Consider the following 22,698-nt stretch of genomic DNA (forward strand, 5'->3'; position numbering starts at 1 on the left):
TTTTATGCAAAATCCTCTTGTGTTTTCAGACACAGTGTTTCCTTGCTCAGCTGCAGTGGAGGAATAGTGACATAAAGAGGAAATTACTAACTAAAAAGACTGTATAACTTTGAAACTAAACCATATTTTATGATAAGGCTACATGGGTTGTGTTCAAATGATTTCAAACAAATTATATGTTAGTTCTCATTCATACAAATCCCTAGAAGATACTGTAGCCTGAACCACACTGGATTTTTGAGACCAATAATGATATTAATATTTGGATGTTCTGCTAACAATACAGTATATCAGCCAGAAGTGTTTTTTTATTAACATAAACACAAAACATAAATAAACAGTCTTGACACTGATCCCTTAAATTGTTTGTTGTTGTTTTTTTTTAAGTATTTTACTGTTGAAAAATACATTTTGCTGTTGAAAAATGCTGCATTTTTCAAACAGAATGAGCAATGTGGATTTTGTCCCCCATCTCTTACACTGGAATCACTTTAGGAAGTCTCTTCACAGCCAATATGGAAAGGAGGAACAATTAGAGCAACCAAAAACTGTTTCAATGTACATACAGACACGTGAGTATTGTTTTAAGACAGACTACAAAAAATGTGAACTCATCCTTTAATAGTTGTACACAGTTTGGACTCATACAGTTCAAGGTCCTACACAGAGTTAATTCTCTATAGCCCAGCAGTCTGAAATCTATCCAGGTGTAGAGGTGGGTGTGATAGATGTGATGCTTCTTCATGCAATTTAAGCCACATGTTTTATTCCTGTTTAATGTTACACAATGTTTGGTGTTACTATTTTAAGTCCCCGAGGAATGGGACCCATTCATTTCCAAACTGTTTAGCCCTCATGTCTGTATTAGCAGGACACCATCCTTTACGTCAGTGGAAATCATAACTTTCCAACACTGGAAAATATTAGGCATGAGGTGAATACAGGTCTGATAAATTCTTTGGGAAGTGGTAATGTTTAAGTCACCAAAGGTCTTACTAAGTATCACTAAGTAGCTAACTGTCATCCTGTTGTCAGAGTCTGTGTGCTGTGTAAGGAGTACTGGGCTATAGTTCTTGTAGAGGGGGGTAGAGGGAAGGGAGGGGACTGGAGATGTAACAGAAAACAGGGGAATATTAGAAAATTGGGCTTCTATTTTCTATTCTTCAATATTTTTGTAACATTACGGTATGTTAAGGAATATGGAAACACTGTTGTATTTCTATGTTGTCTGTTAACTTTGTATTCCTCATTGAAACAATAATGAAAAGAAAGGTCTTGTGCAGATTTTAAATTGATAAATTTCAAGGACTCTCAGTACAACCAAAATTCAACTTATGTTTAATTAAAATTTTTGGAAGATGTAATTGTTGCATTGTGTTTGGTGTTGGTTTGGTTTGTGTTTGCCAAAGGCTTCTTTATACTGTGTATTACATATTACATATATGTCGAAGTATGTGCTATTTGAAGTGCATTGTCTGTCTTAAAGGACGGGTTCACAGTTTTTCAAGCCTGTCTTAAAACAACAGTCAGGAACCCAAATAAATATTGAAATAGGTTTTTCTTGTTGTAATCATCCCTTCTGTTCATACTGACCATTAGAAGATCCCTTCATAACGTACTTACAATGGAAGTGATGGGGGACAAAATCCACAATCCTCCTTCTGTGCAAAAATGTATTTAAAAGTTTATCTGAAGCTGATATGAAGCTTCAGCATCCAAATGAGTCAAATCAAGTACATATTTTTCAATGTTACAAATGACTGTGTGGACACACTGTGGATTTTGGCCCCCATCACTTACATTGAAAGCACATATGAAGGGGATCTTTTAATAGCCAGTATGGACAGGAGGAATGATTACAGCGAGGAAAACCTCTTTCAGTGTCTATATGGACACCTGACTTGTTTTAAGACACACTTGAAAAATTGTGAATCTATCCTTTAAGTGCTGCCTGCTTCCTCATAAGTTGTTATAAATGTGTAAATAATAAATAATGATAATAATACAGTACACTGATATAATACAACAAACACACAAGAGGTTACCTGAATATTTTCCTTTAAATAACTGGATAGATAGATAGATAGATAGATAGATAGATAGATAGATAGATAGATAGATAGATAGATAGATAGATCTGGAAATTTTCTTTTTTGTCACTTTATTTATAGAAAGCGTCACTTACAACATGTGTGACATTAATACAATAAGAGAAAACAATAAGGCATCATAATGAAGTAAAGGTAAAATAAAGGACATGACAGTCAACATGACAATAGGACAAAGGGTAAAAGTAATAATCATAAATAAATAGATAGAAAAATAACTTAACAGAAAAAGTAGGCAATAAAATTAGATTTCTTTTAAAAAAAATCTTGAAGTGTGTGTGTGAGTCTTGTGTGTGCACATTTCTTAGTGTTTACAAGTTGAATAGACTCAAACACTTTCTAAATTCAATCATGAAAAGTTCAAATGATTGACGAGACCCCAAAAAACAGAAAAAAGAATAAATTGAAGGTCTGCTGAACTTTCTCGTTTTTGTTTTCATTGTATAGTATTACAGCCTTGGCTTACAGCTTAAATGAATGGTTGGTTTGAGTATCAAAATGATCCTGAGTTTTTCCAGAATCCTGATGTTTACTGACATTCATAAAATAGATTTTTAGTTGTGTCTTTTTCATTTTTTTACAAAAAATCACATTTGTTATCAATATCCACAAATCTTGAGATGAATTTGTTGGTGGGATATATATAATGCACAATTGTAAAAGTACATTGTAATGTACTTTTTGTACAATTTGTTGGGGATAACAAATGTATATGAGAGAAGCCATGTTGTTTCCCATTGAATGTCAGAAAAAATGTGAGTTCCACACAAATTTCCCACATGGAGTAATTTTCCTTTTGCTGTAAAAACAATTTCTTACATGTTTAGTGGTACATTTGTGACTATTACCATTCTAATTTTATACATAACAAAGGAGGTGGGTTCTAATTCCTGTAACTCAGAGTGGCACTTCATCAGCTGAAGGATTCCACTAAGAACAATATTTATTAACATTTGATATTCTTTATAAGTGACAGGAAAGGTTTTAGATCTGAGAAATTCCTCATAACTGAGAATTTGAACTTCATCATTTTGTAAGTCTGCAAGAAAAATTATATTCCTGTCAATCCAATGTTGCAAATATAGTGTTTTATTCTTTCTGGTTAGGTACTCATTGTTCCATATAATAGTTTTGTGAGTGGAGAAATTGTGGACAAAACATTTTTGCTGCTGATAAAATTCAGACATTTGTGGTATGAAGTACCGAAAGGATTCTGGAACTTTCAAATATATTCAGATATCAGTATTTCCATCATGCCACCTTCACCTGTCCGACCTGCTAAAACCTCCTTCTTTAAGTGATCAGCTATATCCGGAAATAGGTGTGTCTGGACATGTACTTCTGACGTGGGAAGGCTTGAAACCTTTCCCACGACCCCATTGGCTCGCTTCCGTTACGCCCCTTTACGTCGTGACGTCTTGTTGTTGGTGAAGGGGCGGGAGGGGAGGAGGGGGCGCTATCAAGCAGCAGCGAAAGCGACCGAAGGATGCTCATAATTCAGGTGAGATTCAGCGGATTATAATGTCAGTAAATCTGATATGTAAGTAGACAGACGTTCCCGGGCGTCTGTCGCTTTACAGCTGAAGTCAAGGACACTGACAGATATTTGCAAACAGGTCAGTAAATGCTCGCTGTGACATGTTAGCTCAACCGCTAAGCTAAGATGGACTGACTGGTGCTGGAGTCAGACACTAAGGTTTCAGCACCATACAGGCCTATAAACTGCTTTAACCTAACTTATCAGTAAAGCAGTGTAATGGCGGGTTTAACTTTAATTATTTAGGTTTATCATTCGTAGCCGTTATATTACTACCTTACCTGGCTAAAGATAAAGCTGCTAGTTTGTTTACTCAGCGACATAGAGACTGTTCCACCTATTGGAACAGAAACCAATGACCTATATTTTATGCGCACACGATTTTTAAATATGATATAGAAAATAGTGTCATTTAATTCTATCATATGTCAAAGTCAGTCGTATGAAAATTGAACCTATATGAGTATGAGGTCTTGCAGGGTGAGTAAAACTTTATTTTGTGGTTTCTATGCGCAATGATGAGCAGTGACTCCAGGTCACGGTTCGCCATCTTTCAGTGACCCTTCCACCCACTCAGTGATCCCTCTGTCCATTCAGTGACCTCTCCATGCATTCAGTACCCATCATACAGTTGCAGGTCTTGCTTGCAGAGGCAGCAACACTGTACTGCTCACTGTTTCCTTTGACCTCTACAGTGGCAAAGCTTTGTCAGGTCAACACTACTGATGGAGGTTTCACTGGCTTCCTGTCATGAGATTTCTGTATTAGTTGGCCCAGTCTTCTCACCCTGAGATGTTTCTCTAACAACCTATTTTGATCACCAGTTCCTGTTTGTGGGTGTTTTCACTTGAAAGAATATATTTACATTCACTTCAATATTGAAATGTTTTCAGTGGCATATTACTGGTACCGCTTGAATGTTCTTTTACTGAGGTCCTAATAATGAGAGATCTAGAGACTTATTTGTCTGATGTGTGTGTGTGTGTGTGTGTGTGTGTGTTCATATTTTTTATAATCTATGTGAGAAAGTTTTGCTCGCCCACTTGCACAGACGTGTTGCACTGTAGAACTGGAAAGTTCAATTTCAGTCAGCATGTCCTATATCAGATGGTTTTGTCATCATAAATGAATTTGCTGTGTCATATACTTCATTTCAGGCAGGATTTTACATGTAAAAATTTGACAATTAATTACATTTCATTGCTCCTGGGTTGTGGCAAAAATACAACAGAGTTGTCAAAGCCAGGTCTCTAGAGTTGGGAAAAGTGTTTAATTAGTCAATCTAGAAAAAGTTTGATAACAATTAATATTTTAAGTGACTTCTTAAGTTAAGAATCCAAACCATTTCAGTGGTTCCAGCTTCTCAAATATGAATATTTGCTGGTTTTAATGGTTTTATGATAACAAATAGATTATCTTTGGGTTTGGGACTGTTGGTTAGATAAATGAGGGCATTTGGAGAAGTAATCTTGGGTTCTTGGAAATTGTGATTGCTAGATTTGTTTGGCTTTGTCTAAAACCCAAAGATATTCATTTTACAATGATAACAAAACAAAGAAAATCCTCAATATAAATCTTAAGATTTAACAAATGTTTGGCTTTTTGCTTTAAATAAAAAAAATCTAAATTATTTCAGATTTATTTCTTTTCAATCGATTAATGGACTAGTTGTTTCAGCACTAAAGAGAACTGGGACTGCAGTTCATGACTGTTTTTACTGTCAAATAATCTGCCAATTAATTTCTTGTTTTGTCTATTAATTGTCAGAGAAAAATGCCAATCACAGTTCAGCCTGATTTAACCCAACTCTAACCCAAAGTGATCTCCCAAATTGCTGGTTCAACCAACTGTTCAAAACACAAATATATTCAGTTTACAATCACATCAGACAGAGAGAAGCTGGAAATCCTCACAACTGAGAACCTGTAACTAGAGAATGTTTGGTATTTTTGCTTGAACAGTGATTGAAATGATTAATTTGATTAATCAGCTTGTCATTTCAGCTCTCAACAGAACTGAGGGCATGTCTGCTGTACATGACTGCATCTGTTTTGGAATACATCAAGCCCTTAAAGGAAAATTCTGGTTTATTTCAACCTGATGTATTTCCCATAAATGTGGCCATTGTGGCTCTCATGTTACACTAATTTTGCTCCTCCAGCTCTATTATAGAGATTCGGGGAAGTCACAAAAAGACATATATATCGCACAAAAGGACAGACATTAGGGCAGGCAGCTGAGCCTCCTACTTCTTTCCATATAAACTTGTTTTTTACGTGTATCATTTCAAATGTTTGTTTCTAAGTCCAAATGAAAGTAAACACAGAAACTAGCCTCCTGTAGCAGCATTATGGCGAACTGCATAGAGATCTATATCTGGAGAAACTTGCCAGCTAACCGAAACAACCACATATTCATCTGTGCACACCGGTTTGTTTACATGTATGAGGCTGACTTTCACCGTGATTAGACTGTAAGGGAACTAAAAAAACAAAGTGCAATGACGGATTATCCCATGGACTATTATGAGGATGATTGAGAGTCATTTCACTTTGAATGGCCAGCTGTATTGTTTAGTACACAGAGAGAAACAAATGGAGGCAACAGGACTGTCACGTGAAACTGGTGAAGCTCTGCTCTCCTCCTCTGCCGACTGAGGAGTAAAACTTTTTCTGCAGAGTCAGACCTGTTGTTGCAAGACTCGGAAAATCTAGAAGTGTCCATGGATGAGAGTAATCCCAGCGGTGTAACTACTACACATGGATTTACAGCATTTTTCAACATTGTCATCCCATCGACTGTTTTACGTCCACAAAATTAACTGAATAGCGGCTGGACCAAACACTCAGCTTCACACAAAAATGCAATTACAACACGCAATATACTGTGTGATGAATTACAGTGTGTAAGTCTCTATCATCTAACAGTAGTCCATAAACCTGCTCAGTGTGTATCTGTCATTTTATTCTTGCAATTTGGAAACTTGCAGACATGAACCATTTTATTTCATCTACTAAGTTACAACTTCTCTAGCAGGATGAGATGCTGAGCTATCCACAGCCTCAGATGTAAACAAACTGACATGCAAGCCGCCTGGGATACATACAGTTAGCCATAATGGCTGCTACAGGCAGCTAGTTTCTGTGTTCACTTTTGTTCAGACTCTCAAACAAACTTTTGAAACGATTCATGTAAAAATCATGTGTATTTGAAAAGCTGTAGGAGGCTCAGCAGCTTGCCCCGATGTTTGTCGTTTTGTGCGTTTCCCTGAAATTCTATAACGGAGCTGGAGAGTACAAAATTAACATGACACATAGAGCCACAATGGCCACATTTATGGGAAATACATCAGGTTGAAATAAACAGCAATTTTCCTTTTAAATGGTAGTGAATATTTAGTCACACAAACTAAACAGATCCGAGGCGTATGGATAACTTACCTGATCATCAGTGAAGCACTTTCGCCCTCAGAGATCATCTAGAGAACCCAATCTTTGACTTGCCTCTGACCTGCGACCTTCCTGCTCCTCTCCCCAGCATGCGGTGACTGAGACTGAAGCCTGAAGGCGCAGTGGGTCCGGCAGCAGCAGCAGCAGCAGCAGCAGCAGCAGCAGCAGCAGCAGCAGGCGTCCAGCTTAGATGAAGGATGAAGAGCCCGGTGCACAGATGCAGGGATGTGGAGCACAGCCGCGGGCAGGCCGGAACCGGGGCAGGAGGCAACTGCCTACAGAACGAACAGCGCATCCCTATCTCCAAAGACGTCATCACTTCCTCCTCTGCCTCCGCCATGTGGTTCATCAGGGACGCCTGCGGCATTGTGTGCGCCGTCATCACATGGCTGCTGGTGTTGTACGCCGAGTTTGTGGTGCTGTTTGTAATGCTGCTGCCCTCCAAGAATCTGACATACAGCATTGTGAACGGGACTCTGTTCAACACCCTGGCCTTCCTTGCCCTTGCCTCACACCTCAGGGCCATGTGCACTGACCCTGTAAGTGGGGCTTTTTGGGGGTTGTTAGCTTGATATAGTGTTGAATTATTGTGCTGAACTTTCATAAAATTATAGTGCCTTTGCCTTCTTGTTTCATTATGATGATTGATGAGTTATCTACTGTATGGTCATGTTTCCTGCTAGGGGGCAGTGCCAAAAGGGAACGCAACAAAGGAATACATAGAAAGCCTTCAGCTGAAACCAGGGCAGGTGGTCTACAAGTGTCCCAAGTGCTGCAGTATCAAGCCTGACCGAGCACATCACTGCAGGTAGGGCAAAAGGGACACGAAAGTCTCACTGCCGCATTCACAAACCCAAACCCACACTTACAGCTGCAGCGGTTTGATGCAATGAAGACTGTTAGGATACATTTAGATTTTTGTTTCATTTGTGAGATAGAAATAGTAAAGTTGTACAGTATTTCTTGGTGCTCCTCACTAATGTCGTTCCTGTGCACAGGTGTTACTGCCTTAATCTGCTCCTCTCTCCCTCGTTTCACTTACTGTAACTCTCACAGTGTTTGCAAACGCTGCATACGGAAGATGGACCACCACTGCCCCTGGGTTAACAACTGTGTCGGAGAGAACAACCAAAAGTACTTTGTGCTATTCACAGTAAGTTCTACTTTACATACACAGAGAAACACAATCAGTCACTGGATTATGTAGGATGATTGAAAACAAACCAAGAAGGTTGCTACAGACCGACCAGGGAGAAGGTGACTACAGATGATGCTAATGTAGAGGTCACACTTTGTACTGACTTTTTTGTGTCTGTGTGATGCTGTTTCTTCACCTCTCTGAGAGGAGTTACATGGGAAATTCATTGTACTGTGTTAAATCAGGACAGATACAGATGTGAGGGTTTTCTAAATGGAGACGACTTTGTTTTGGTGATTTTGCAGTCAGTGTATGTGGCAACTTACCCTTCTTGTTTTTTGTTTTATTCAGATGTATATTGCACTCATCTCTCTCCACTCTCTGGTCATGGTGGTCTTCCATTTCCTCTACTGCTTTGAAGATGATTGGACGAGTGAGTGTTTTTTGTTGTTTTTTTTTTTAATCACTTTTTCAGGTCCTCAAAACTGGAGATATGAAATCATATTGTAATTGCTTTGATGCTTTGTTTTATATGTAAAGATATTAACAAATTAAAAATACATGCTCAACAGAAATAGATTCAGATCATACATTTTTATTAGTTCTTCTGATAATAGACTTATACTTGTTAGTTGGATACCTTCATAGTCATATTTGGCCTCTTCAGGGGGTTTGTTGATGATACAAAGATAAAATGATGTCCATGTTATCCTTTCACGTATAGCGCCTAGGGATTAAAAATTGAATATTATATGAATAATACAGTAGATTTCACAGCTCTGTAGAAATATTACAGTAATTCTCTGTAGATCCTCTCCACAGGTACCAAAACATATTTACAAGAATGAAATAACATCCCTGCTGGACTCAATTGTTGTTTGCATTTGCTGTTGTATTTCAAAGGAACTGGGTTGCATAGCACACTGGGAACCCTCATGACTTGCATGTGGTCGGCACGTATGCAGACTGACCCGTCCACTGTGAGCCACGTTCTCATTTTTTGTGTCAGATGAGCTGTCATGTGGCATGAAGAGACCTTCACGCTTCCTGAACCTGCTCTGTTTGTCATCCCCGTGGCAACGTGCCATAACGTACAATACAGCTAAATGTCAGTGTGTTGTCTTTGCCTTCTTTCATCATCTTAGACATGTTTAGTTTTTGTTCCGTTAAAGCTGAGACACACGTGTATGTTGAAGGGAGCATCAGAGCAGTCTGCAGCAGTGTTAATTTTGGCACCTGATTCTGATCTGGTCTTAGTTTTTTGATGCAAATGTTAGTGTTTGATAGTTTTAGCGAACAAGAACTGAAGGAATTGTAGTCATCATTCATCATGAATTTTTCATTTGTATGTCTACTAAGCATTTTGGAGGATACAGCTGTCTGGATACAGATGTCTTGGCAAGGTTTATGGAAAAGGAAGTTTTAGTCACACACAGTGTTCATGTGACTGTGCAGTAAAACAACAGACTGACTCTCCTCAGTAAACTCTGTGTGTTTAAACAGAACATCCCTGCTCAGCTAGAATTAACATTAGCATTAGCACAGCTACCTGTGCCCTCCACTGCAGGGCAGCTAATCATTCACTCATCTGTTTACTATGATACTGTTCACCTCTGGGTTTAGCTTGAGAGGAGCTCAAACATTGAATAGCATAGTCATATTTCTTCAGCGAACATCTAGAGGAAGATTTAGATGGTTGAGCGACATAAATTCAGGAACACTTTCCCTCCAATTGCAAAGCCCACAGCACTTGATAATGTTACATTAGCTTTAGCAGCTGTTTCGTTGTCGCTTGTCTAACTCTCAGTGGATTGTAGATGAATTTAGTTCATAAATCTGTTTCTTTCAGGAAGCACTAACGTCAGATAACATTACTGACAGACAGACAGAATCTTATTGAATGTGTCCAAATCAACTTTTGAACATGAGATATTATTGGCAGGCGGAGGCTGCAGTGAATCATTGTGGGCTTTCATATAATGCTGTCAGTTCATAACGAGAATTAGTGTCTGGAGAAAACCAGTTGAGATTGCGGTTGAAGATGGAAGTGAAATCTATCATTCATAAAGCTACCGTACGCCCCCAGACTTTCATTCCATTTCCATTGTAATGTATTGTGTTACTCATCGCCCTAACTTTGAGTCATACATTTAAAAGGTAAGGGAAATTTTAGAGTTAAACAGTTAAAGATCCCTATCTTGGTTGTCTCCAGATATACTGTACCTGCATGTTAGAGAATGGTTTGCACAGCATAGACAAGTCGTTTATAAGCTGTACTAAATACTGTTTTTCCAAGTTTTCCTTTGTATTTGTGCTAAAACTATTGTCCTACCTGCATAACAATTCAGCCTAAACCTCCTGATCCCAAACACGCTCTAGCCTTCCCCTTCCACCGAAGCCACCAGAGCGGGTGACGGGTGAAACCTTTGCATCATTACTGTAGCGCCGCTGATGAGTCAACAGTAGAGTGCAGTAGTTTGATTGTAGTGTGTAGCTGCTCTTCATACGATCCTCTTCTTTGCCCTTTCACTTCTCTTCCTCATGTCCCTCCATCCCTCAGAGTGCAGTTCCTTCTCTCCTCCAGCAACAGTCATACTCCTCATACTCCTGTGCTTTGAGGGTCTCCTCTTCCTCATCTTCACCTCTGTGATGTTCGGCACCCAAGTCCACTCCATCTGTACCGACGAGACCGTAAGTGACCCATTTAGTGACCGACAAATCCCCCTCCTCTCCTTTTTATCTCCCTAATTCCCTCTGCGCTTCAAACCTCCCTGCTGCCTCCACCCTTTGCTTTTTTAACATTAACGTGAACATCTTTGACGGTTAAAAGCCGAGTGAACGTCTCTCACTCTGCAGCCTGAGGTGGATAAGGTGCAACGAATTCTCTGCAAGTCTTTGCTTTCACTGAAAACAATGGGTCTCATGCAAGAACGTTTGAATCCCTTTTTTTCTGTGAGGTTTGCTGATATGAGTGTTTCAAGTTGGATTCAACAAACCTTCTTAAACTTGTTGCTTGCCTGGTGAATGTCACCTGTTCAGGAGGAGGAAAATAGTCAATAAACCTGAATAGTCATGTCAGGTGAGGTCATGTCTGCTCTGACTGTGGTCAAGTTTCCCAAAGAGTAAAAAGAAGAGTTTCCCACTGCAGCACTTCAAATCACACATTTAGCGGCATTAATTCACTCATATGTGTAATTTAACAACAAATCTGTTCATACGAGTTGTTCTTGCATGAGGCCTAATGTCTGAAATGCAAATAACCGTCAAAAACTCAGAGTAAGAAAGTGTTTAATGTGTGTATAGTAGCAGTGCTGTGTTTTGAGGAATCACTGAATCCAAGCAGAAGTGATTTTTGAGAGCTCTGCTCGTAAAAACTCTGAAAGGTTTATCCTGAAACTGTGACGTGCTGCTCTGATTCATTACCGCAAAGCTAATGTGATCAATCAATGACCTGCTGAGCTGAATCAGACAGAGACTGACGCAGCTCACCTTGTTATCAATGTAGGTACTGCTGTAGATGTCAGTTTAAACTATCACCTCATTTATTAAACACATGGCCTTTGCTGTGTGATGTAGCTTTCTTTACAGGTTAGCATGGTGTCATATCAGTGATCAGAAGTGGATGAAATTCTCCTTTTTCAGGGTTCGAGTCAGCTGGAAACAACAAAAAGCAGTTAAATGAATGTTAATTAGTAAGCTAGCTACAGCCAATATTCTCCTAGAACAGATTTTAATTTGGCACTCACCCTTATTTTGGCACTTACCTCAAAAGCACAATCTGTGATCTAAATGGAAACAAAAAGGTTGTCCCATCACCAACATTTAAAACATGTTGGAACCTGAATTGTCTGATGTAATTTTATGTGCAGGTGTCATTATTTAACCTGCAGGCTTTGAAGGTGTCTTACTTTGTTTAGGCAAAACAAATCCACCAATCTGCTCATAAGGTTTCACTCTTTGCTAATAGTGGTTATAGTGTCAAACCACTATGTGCTGAACTTAAAAGACAGAAATGTATTTTTATAATCAAATGAAAGTTACATCATGTATCAGTGAAAGAAGGAATCAGTATCCTTTTATGAAGTTTGGTGTCATCCTAAAATCATTCAGCCTGGTGTGCCTGTGTATCGTAGCTCACCAAACCAAACTCCTTTTCCTACTTTGAGCTTCTTTTTGTCTGCAACTCTAGGTCAGAGACATGGGAGGCATTTTATTATTTAATTAAAGAGAGTGGGGTTTGATATATTGAGGACCGTATAAAACACGGGGAACATAAGCAACTATATTATCTTTGAAGAGAAATCACTTCAGGGCCGAAGTGATTCTCAGTAATTCTCAAGAAAAGATTGATTTTTTTTTTTCATATTTAGTGAGTTAAAAGAAAAAATTGGTATTTGGAATTTGGTTTGTGATTATTGACTGGATCGCACAAAAGCACACCAACTGAAGTTTGGTTGTCTCTCGTTTTCAGGGCATAGAGCAGTTGAAAAAGGAAGAGAGAAGATGGGCTAAAAAAACTAAGTGGATGAACATGAGGGCGGTATTCGGACACCCTTTCTCCTTATTGTGGTTTAGCCCCTTCTCCACCCCTGACCACGGGAAGGCTGAGACCTACCAGTATGTGGTGTGAGAGGTGACGCAGGGAACAAGGCGGCCGGGTCAGAACCAAAGTGGGAAGCCCAGCCCAGCCCCCACTGAGCTCAGCTATGGCAGTCTGTCGCTCCCAGTGCTGAACACGATTTACTTTGCATCTCCCACACTAGCCATGGACAGCTTTTCATCTGCTTTTTGTGTTGCCAACTAAGTGCGCTATACGTTTATTTTTGTGTTGCCTTCAGTAAGTCGAGTTGCAGAGAAAAAGAAACACTTTCAGTTTGTGATCCTGTTTGCAAACACTGTGATGAATCTGTTTTTTTCTGAGCTATTTCTTCTATTTTTCTTGTTTGTATCAGGAAGCTCTTTTCTTGCTCTGTGTTTACTCTTTCTTTTCTTAAAGGGTTAAGGGCAGATAAATTACAAAAAAACCCTTCTTATTCACACTTATTTTCTCACTTATATGTGGTGGTGTCTGGGCATGCAGGTAGTTCGGTCTTTTGGTGTCCAGGTTTTCGATATCTACCCTGAAACCTCTGCTTCCAGCCGATACAGTAAATACCCTGTAAAACCAGAATTAATGTAATTACCTCCGTACAGCGACATCTGAGGAACATTTAAATAAGATGAGTGTGAAAAAATAAAGACAACCAACCATATACTTATACATACACAGCAGAAACATACGTATCTATGGATGACTTTAGTATATAGTCCTGTTGTTTTAGACAACTGTAATTCCAGTTCCACAAACTTGATTCCTTCCAGCTCTATCGTACTGTGGTGGCAGAAGTCATATTAGAGACACATATCTGCATGGCCAGATACCACTAGAGGTCTTTTTTGTAATTTTTGGTGAATTGACCCTTTAAATCTTCCTCTTGTCAGACAGTAGTCAGTAGTGTGTTCCAGACGTGGACAAAATAAACCTTTTTTTTAAATGGTCTCCACCAGAATGGTCAGATTGAGGAAGAACAATGTAGTCCTCGTAGAAGCCATTCTGCAAACAGATCCGTTTAAGGCTGACCCCTTTAAATGGTGCCAAATACAGCACGTAAAGGAACAGTTTGCCATCATTATTGTGGCCATTTAGTCAATTAAGATTGTGAAGATATTTTAAATACACACAAGTTGCCAAAAAAGGTAATGCTGCTTACAGTCAAGTGTTCCTTTTTTTAAAGTGTTGCATTTGAGCCTTTGAAGTATCCCTTTGACAAAATTACTGTACATGCAAGGCAAAAAGGTTTTGTCATGTTTTAAAATACTGAAATGCCTTCATGTTGCCCAAGTGTGGAACATTCTCCCTGATTCCTCTCTGATACATGCTTGACACGAACAAAGCTGTCGTTACAGGAAAGAAATGTATTATATATATATATTTTTTTTTTTGCCAAAACAAACTAGAAAGCAGAATCGGTCCCTAAATTTGCCAGCGTGTTTCAGCCGTGGCAAATGCTCAATGAAGAAGTGAAATGGTTTCAGTTAGTATTATCATCCACCTCGACTTGTCTTTCAACTAGAAAACATGTTAGAATGTAACATAGTTTCAGGGCCACAACTAAAGATTATTTTCATTATTGAATTATTTGCTGATTATTTTCTTGATTAATTGATTCATCCTCTCGTCTATGAAATACCAGAACATTACCCTGACATGCCAGATGGTTTGTTACACAGAACCATCTGAGAAGTTGTCCTTGGAAACTGTTTGGGGAAAAAGGGCAGGCACTTTCAAAAACTACTTTGCAGGTGATTGGATGAACCATCTGTCTGTCACCGTCTCACCTTGTGAGGCAGCTGGATTCAAAAGATCACGTGAGAATCAGCAAATAATCTGCATTTTAGCTTAAAAAATTACTCAAAACAATCATTTGATAATTAAAATAGTTGCTGAATAATTTCCTGTTGAACGACAAAGGAACTAATTGTTTCAGCTCTAATATGTTCATTCTCCTTTTTGCAAAGAAAGAATTGCCCCAACCCCCCCCCCATTACCACCCACAGTAACACCAGTGCTACCTGTGTGTGTGTGTGTGTGTGTGTGTGTGTGCGCGTGTGCGTGTGTGTGCGTGCATGAACACTTGACAGTGAAACAGCCCCAGTGCTCTCAACCCGAGTGGTGTTTTTGATGTTGTGAGCACGTGCCAAATTCAATCATGATTGTTTGGGAAAGCTTTGATGTGAAATTCTTTAAAAGGGACACTGGCTCTGTTTTTAAAATTTTCCTTGCTGGAGAAAATTTGCTGGAGTCAAAGGGAAGCAACCTATAAAATGTTAGCTCTGCATACAGCGGATATTAGCTGGACTGTATTCCTGCACTATTCCAGACTACTTCAAAGCATTTAACAAAGTATTAACTTTTACCATTCACATTTACACAAGTACTAAAATGGCTAATTTGCAATTTGTATTTCATCATTTTAAGATTTGATCCCGTTCTGAAGTGTGCATTTTATTCTTCTATTCTTTGTTTACATGATATCGTATGTATCTTTTGTTATCTGAATGCATGGTACAGGTGAAGGCTAGTTTAGTATTGTATGTGAAACACTGCTGGTATGATGGTGCCAAGTCTCGCTGGTGAGAGTGAAGGTGGAGGTGATTTGTTTTTTACAGAAATTTTAATTCTTTCTAAATATTCTGAAGATATTTCAGCACATGCGCAGAGAATAAATACTTCTCAGTTGCAATGCAAAAACCGTGTTTGCTTGCTTTTTTGGGTGTATTTTTTTTCCTTTGATTGTTGAGGGCCTGCTATGCTAATGTGTGTTTTCCTCTCAATTATTTATGTTCAAATAATGTTAAAGAAAAGGTTTTCAGTCCCTCTCTCACTTGTCTCTCACACCCTGCGTTGTTAAAATTTCACTCTGTCCTTGTCTTTCATTCTATTCCCACTTCGCCATCTGTAATCTGCTTCTCTCCCGTGCAATGTTCTCTCCACACTCATTGCATTTGCTTTGGTTGATAACTCACTCTGCCAAAAGCTTTCTGAAGCAGACAACTCTTAATTATCTTGACAGAGGTAAGCTTGCAACAGAGGTCACATTAGCTGTCCCATCCAGCTTAATACATCACAAGCATGCAGATTTCAATCGGAAGAGCAAACTCCTTCGCTTTCATTTATTTTTTGCTGTTTCAGATTCAACCAAACATAATGAATGAATGAGTGAGCTCTGTGTGTAATACAATGCATGCACTGTTTTTCACCATCTGCTTCTTCCTTTTTTTCTTTTTTAAAGGTGCATGTTACTGTCATTTTGTACAGTGTTAATTAAATCTTGGGTATGTTTCTTAGAAAGCAAATGAATTATAACATAGATTATATTAACATATATTTAAATGATATTTGAAAAAATACAAAACTATCTTAACAATAGTCACATCTCATATGTATGATGAGAGTTATTGGTCCCTGTAACTATTCCTGTCCAATGGATGCAAAGAGATCCCTTCACAGCTACACAGTATAGGCCAGCAGACAAAATCCACCGTCCTTGTTTTGTTAAAAAGTGTTCCAAAGTTCAGCTGAAGCAAATATGAGTGTCTAGTCTGAAAAATGAATGAGAACCTTTGAATCAATTTGAATTGATTTGATCACAACTCGTGCTGCCAAATCTGAAAATATGTAACTTCTCAGATGGTTTGGTGTCATTTTGATGATTAGCCATTCAGAACAGCTCGCTAGTTTCCACCATTTTTGTGTTAGCAAAGAAAACAGTTGTGTAGCTTACTGAGGGCAACAGGGCATTTAGTAGATCAGAGTGACAGCCACTGCCAGAGTACATGGCCCATGGTTGTTCAAATCTTGAATAAAAAGTGACAGCCCTAGTATCTTCCAAAGTTTCAGTCCTTTTAGTACAAAATTCCCTCTTTGTGTTTCCTTGCTAAGCCGTGGCAGACCATGTAGGTTTGTTGCCGGTGTTGTCTCCTTCCCCGTTGATTTGTTGCCCCTCACTTAGCTCTAACTTCAGCCAGTCATGTGTGACACCAAACCATAACCTAATATTAACCTTAATGAACCTAAAGACCCCTTACACGCATCTTATAAGACATTAAGAATACTCAGCTTTGAATAATAATGTGTCTGATATGGTCTTTCCATAAAAAAAGTTGAACTACTTTGTTTAATTCAATCTACTCCTCAATCTCGATCTTTGTGTTTAGTAATAATTAGCAAATGTTAGAGCTTCTAGCGTGGTTGTTGACTCTTAGTTTTGTTGCACAGAACAAGGACAGTAGATTACGTCATGGCCATTATGGACAGGAGGAATGATTACAGCAACCAACTCTTTCATCATACAGCAAATGAGTATTATATTAAAACAGACCATCTGGACATCCTTAGTCTGCTTTGTGTCTGAGAACCTGGCCCAAAGAGCAAACCATAGTGTGTTTTTTGCAGTTTTCGTACTGTTGCCACCTTTGTGTCATAGTTGCTGCATGCAGATGACAGATGGTTCAACTCCTTTCACCTCAGACCCTTATTGTTCAATCTTCCGCAGGGGATCGAGCGTCTGAAGGGAGAGACGGGGAAATGGGGGAAGGTGCCATGTTGGGAAGCCATGCAGATGGCGTTCGGTGGCCCGTTCTCCCTGTCCTGGTGTAGCCCCTTCACAGGGCTGAGCTGCAAGAAGAGCTCTTCGGACCACATCGCCATCCCGCAGGGGGAGATCATCGAGGAGGACGTCATAGAGATTCCACTTAACTAGTGCTGGATGCAGTCAGGCAGACATTTTCTCAGTCTGGCAGCGCTTCACTACGGCTGGGCAAGCACACCAGACTTTTTCAGGGCTTTCTAAATGGCGAAAAACCACCCAGAATTGGATTTTTATTTATATTTTTTATCTGAGAGATTTTTTTTATCTATACAAAAAAAATCACATTGGACATCTTCACTATATGTCCCAGTGTCAATGTAGCCATTTGTAAGCTGTACAGGGCAGCAAACCTAGATTTTGAGAATACTTTTACCAAACCTAAGTATCTTGGCTCTCTTTGAAGGACCAGTGTGTAAGATTTGGTGGCATCTAGTGGTGAGGTTGCAGTTTGCAACCAAATGAATACACCTCCCCCTCCCCTTCCAAGCATGTAGGAGAACCTACAGTGGCTGCGAAACTTGCAAAAAACGTGAAAGGCCCTCTTTAGAGCCAGTGTTTGGTTTGTCCGTCCTGGGCTACTGTAGAAACATGGTAGTGCAATATGGCAGTCTCCGTGGAAGAGGACCTGCTCCTTATGTAGATATAAAGGGCTCATTCTAAGGTATCGAAAACACAATTATTCTCATTTTCAGGTGATTATACACTAATTATAACATACTTATGAATATTATATTCTATTTCTGCCAATAGAGCCCCCTAAATCACACTGGTCCTTTAAATGTACCGTCATTGCACACACACAATAAAAGGGGAGTATAACACCATGTGGAAATGATCTCATACTACGTAACTCATGTTACCAAACCTTTAGTATTTTTCTGAAATCTTTGTGTAATAGAACTGGAGCAAAGGAGCTGGAAGGATTCAGATTATGTTTCTGCAACACAACCAAAGTGTTTCCTACTCAAGTAGCTGAGAAAGCATCTCATTGAGGTGCCTCAGGAGAACACCACTGTAGCAGTAATCTGACACTGAAGCATGAGCAGTTTACTTTCAACCACTTTTCTGTCTTTGCTTCCTTTTTCATGAGGATTTAAATTCACCTTGTGCCTTATCTGTCCCAACGAGCAAACGTTTAAATGTGACACACAGTTTTGGGGGAGGGACTTTGTGAGATTATTATATTATTCAACTACTCATCTTTCCATTTTTGGTATCTGTGTCTGAAGTTTCATCTTTGTCACTCTATTGCACATATGGAAAATGAACAGTGACTGTAGCGTGAAAAGGCTGCTGGATAAGGGCTTTTACCTGCTAAATGGGTGCTGGATATCATGGGACCACTCATGTTTTATTATGTTTACATCATCTTAACAAACTGTTGAATCATTTTGTGGGTTTCATTTTTAAATTCTAAAATAAATCATATCTGTACATTACAAGTGCTTTGTTAATCATCATTGAAGAAACAGTATTGAATAAGTGGTAATTTATTTTTTTACAAACTCATCTGCACAGTTTTACAGTTCAAAATATGTTTATAGTAGAATTGAAAACTTGGCAGAGCCTTTGTTGAGAGCGGCTTTGAATTGATGACTTTAGACAAATTAAAGCATAGGCCCACATTTTTTCCCCCCAAGTCTATCGTAATAAAATACCTGCATACCCATATTACATTGACAGAGTTATTGGTTGATGTAATAATTCCTCCTTTTCTACCGTGGCTGTGAAATATGCATTCCCAACCTGCCTCCAATGTAAGTGAGAGGGGACTAAATCCAGCTTTTGTTCTGTGTAAAAAAGCCTCACATTAGCATTAGCTGAACTTTAGAATGAAGGACTAGACTTTGTCCCTCATCACTAACGTTGGTATCATGTTAGGAAGGGATCTCTACATGTAGTCATGTGATTATTGTTTCATGACAGACTTGAAAAAATGTGAACCTATCCTTTCAGTCTGACATTCCTGGCCTGTAAGAAAACTTTACCGACAGTACTCAAAAAATACTCCATTTGTGTGTCCATCAAGTGTCTTCTTATACATAATACAAACTTTCTGAAAACAGTTTGAGTGACATCAAACTCATACATAATATACATATCAATCATAAAGTTTGTAAATCATAGCATTCCTGTTTCTTTGCAGGGGTGTGGTCAGAATACATGAATAAAGCTGCAAAAAGCGTTTCTGAGGATCCAAGCAAGAAGGCATTAAGCAGAATACATTGCACACAGGCACAACAAGAACCTGTGTACTTAGGAATTTGGATCATAGCTGGAGATAACACGCTTGTCTACACTGACAGCCAAACAATCTGCAATAAATTACCGGAGTGTTCTGACAGAGCAGCAGGAATGTTTGAAGCATTCTCTCAGAGGAGAAAAGAAGACTGTACACTTAGCTTCAGATTTAATGATGTAACCAAGCTCTCGCTCCTTTTTTGCCCTGATGAAGGTCCACTGAGGCAAAGCTTGGCTTTATCATTAAATACCTGAGTTAGAGCCAAGTGTACACAGTCTTCTTTTATTAGATTTTTGGCATGTATTGCTGTCTACCACATTGTCATTATCACCACCAGATGGTGCCAAAGTCCAAATGTCAGATCTTTCACATAGCAACTTTAAATAAAGCAGGCATTTAATACAGAATTTCCCTCTCTTTATGTGTGATTTTGGCAGAGTAGGTGTTGCTCTACTTGTTATACCATAAACTATGTGGTGTTTGAGTCCTCTAATGTATTTGGTCAGTATAAAATAAATTAAGTCAAGTTCATCATGTCTTGGGTGAGAAAGAGGGAAAAAAGTATCATGAATATTTAGAATAAAGACCTTGTGTTGATGTTTTCTGAGATGCTTCCCATGAAATGGTTCAGAAGTGAAAAAAAATTGCAAGTCTAGTTGACTCAAACAATCTTTATTTCACCAGCATGTTCAGCTTTTTCACATTTGTTCCTTTGTTACTTGAGCATCCAGCTTGCTGGTGAAGTAGCAACAGCACACTCCTCTTCAAAGTTTCAAAAGTAAAAGGTCCACGTCAAGTAAAAAAACTTCAAAATAGCCACCAAACTTATTGTGCGACACTGACTGTACTGTATTAATAAAGCTCATCATTATTCATGGAATTCAGGAGAAAACTGTTCAACAGGTAGAGGGTTGTGCAACACAACCACTGTTTTAATTGCACTTAAGACACTGATTTACCTCTTTTTATCAGCAACATTTCTTCCTTTTCGGTGCCTGAGAAGGAGGCCCAGAGGAAGCTGTACCACAGGTTGTTGTGACTGAGGAGCAGCGTCTGCACGCTTGTGATCAGCCAAAGCTACATTACTTGTCCTTTCTGCCCTCCTCCTGTGGCAGGGTCTGAGGTGTGGATCCATGAAGCACCAGCAGCCCACACAGAGTGAGAGAGATGCCCACCCACCATAGAACTGCATGGGTCTCTCCAAAAATCACCCTCCCCAGTACAGCCTGGACACACAAACAAAAAAGAGACTCGCTGTAAAATGAAGACGCATGCTTTCACTAAAACTTTCTGCTGTGAAGTACAGAATTTCTGTTCACTGTCACACTACTGTTCAAAATAAAACAACGAGAGGGTGAATACTTGAGCACCATAGGACATTTCGAAGAGCTTACTGAGGAGATGAAGTTGGATGCGGTGGTGGTGACGGTGGCCCTGGCTGATGAGGAGCAGTGCCGGAGAGCCTTGGAGAAGAAGGTCCACATGACAGCATTGCAGGTGAACAGCAGGCCTCCACACACCAGCCGCAGGGGGATGTGGAGCTACAAACAGGTGAAATGAGAGAGCAGCAGTCAGCTCATGGCAACAGATGGGTAACAAATTAAAGGAAAATAAAGTGTAGTGAGGTGTTCAGAATAGCTTCAATGCTTCTTTACTTAGGCCATTAACTTATGATTCTCATCATCATTTCCACTCTTAAATGTACTGGAACTACCAGGTGGTATTAAAAAAAAAAAATCAAAATTGATGCAGCACATCCAGAGATATTGTTTTTTTTTATTTCATTAATTCTTCTTGCTTGTCAAAACCTGGCACCTACATTACCCACAAGCCAACATGACTCGATTCACTGGACTGTACAGATTTGGGTGTAATGTTCCTCCATGAGTGACGTCACTTGAGGCAATTTATCAAATTTCGTGCAGCTCCCTCTGGAGCCATAAAAGGCTTTTTACTACTTTTTTCGCATATGCAGTAGTACTCCCCAAGAACTGTAAACACACTGAGATGTGTAAAATCTGTGGAGTTCCCCTTTAACCACAATCCATGTATATGTGGTGCCATTCATTCAATCATTCAGGTCTTTTTAACAGCGGACAGGGATGGCAGGAAAAGCACAGGTGCATCTAATGACATTAATTAAGGCTTAGTACCTTTCGGAAGCTTACTTCAGCGTCGTGTTGTACAGGAACAAGTTCACAAAAAAGGAGCTTCTGAACCCATTATTTAGACATTATACATGAGCACACATTGGCCCTGGCCCCTAAAACATTTAAAGGGAATTTCTCAGTCTTCGACCTGGAGGAAAAAGAAAGGACACAGTCTTAAAAAAGGACGTAGTGACAAACAGAAGTTAGTCTCACCCAGGTACAGCAGGTTGCGGCTTCTGTCAGCGCTGCCTCACACATCTCCTTCAGGTAGTCCGCACCGACTGACAGCTTGGCACACAAAGAGGCAGCGGCACCCAAACACCCCGCTAACAACGCGTAAAATGACCCCGAAATCATGTCTGGAGTGGGTGACACACACTTCCCTGACAGGAATCCATAACAGTTAATGAATCCAGACAGACAGCAGAGTCAAGTCTGAATCACAGGCTGTGGACCGGTAGTAACATTTTTCTAAATAAAACCCAGCTTGGCGGACTTTGTCCATAAAGGTTTTACATTAGACCCAATACAACGGCTAAAGCCACCAATTATAGGCCTGTAGATAAGATATCTCAAGCAAAAAAATAGGAATTCTTGTGCAATGTTTTGCGAAAATGTCTTTCTTGGTGAAGCTAGTTTACATTCATGGTGCGTATTCAAAATGCCATAAAGCCTGTGTAGCCGTGTAGCTTGTCTCAAAGTTATGTATGATATTATTTAGACGGCCTTATGGTGGTTTAAATAACTGCCATCTTTGTCGCGTGTCTCGGCGGTTGCCAAACTGCCATAAGATGCTCGTTTTGCCTCCGACGAATTTCTCTATTTTATTCTGAAGACGAAGCACGTTTCCCCGATCACATCTTCGACGTCTTTACGTTGATTT

At 39.4% G+C, this 22,698-nt stretch overlaps 2 protein-coding genes across 7 annotated transcripts; one reads left to right on the forward strand and one right to left on the reverse strand.

The window, feature by feature from the left end:
• Positions 1-471: 471 nt before the first annotated feature.
• Positions 472-17,638, forward strand: zdhhc3a (zinc finger DHHC-type palmitoyltransferase 3a). Of its 5 annotated transcripts, none has more exons than XM_042424465.1 (7): positions 472-572; positions 7,183-7,633; positions 7,778-7,902; positions 8,151-8,247; positions 8,584-8,665; positions 10,793-10,923; positions 17,328-17,638. In XM_042424465.1, the coding sequence occupies exons 2-7, from the start codon at positions 7,292-7,294 to the stop codon at positions 17,532-17,534; spliced, it is 984 nt and encodes a 327-aa protein (XP_042280399.1). In that variant the 5' UTR covers positions 472-572; positions 7,183-7,291; the 3' UTR covers positions 17,535-17,638. The 5 variants fall into 5 exon arrangements, with proteins under 5 accessions (XP_042280399.1, XP_042280397.1, XP_042280401.1 ...); XM_042424463.1 differs by lacking the exon at positions 472-572 and adding an exon at positions 3,536-3,609; XM_042424467.1 differs by lacking the exons at positions 472-572; positions 17,328-17,638 and adding exons at positions 3,536-3,609; positions 12,704-14,555.
• A 2,683-nt stretch (positions 17,639-20,321) lies between these two features.
• LOC121905916 (transmembrane protein 42-like) lies at positions 20,322-22,619 on the reverse strand. Of its 2 annotated transcripts, XR_006098486.1 has the most exons (4): positions 22,029-22,619; positions 21,060-21,206; positions 20,625-20,891; positions 20,322-20,427 (listed from the first exon to the last, which is right to left on the reverse strand). XR_006098486.1 is itself a non-coding variant. In XM_042424513.1 (3 exons), exons 1-3 carry the CDS (start codon positions 22,170-22,172, stop codon positions 20,748-20,750), a joined length of 435 nt encoding a protein of 144 aa, XP_042280447.1. In that variant the 5' UTR covers positions 22,173-22,619; the 3' UTR covers positions 20,322-20,747. The 2 variants fall into 2 exon arrangements, 1 of the variants encoding a protein (XP_042280447.1); XM_042424513.1 differs by having other exon boundaries at positions 20,322-20,891.
• Positions 22,620-22,698: the final 79 nt, after the last annotated feature.

The sequence above is a fragment of the Thunnus maccoyii genome, chromosome 10, assembly GCF_910596095.1.
Source record: "Thunnus maccoyii chromosome 10, fThuMac1.1, whole genome shotgun sequence".
Taxonomy (NCBI): domain Eukaryota; kingdom Metazoa; phylum Chordata; class Actinopteri; order Scombriformes; family Scombridae; genus Thunnus; species Thunnus maccoyii.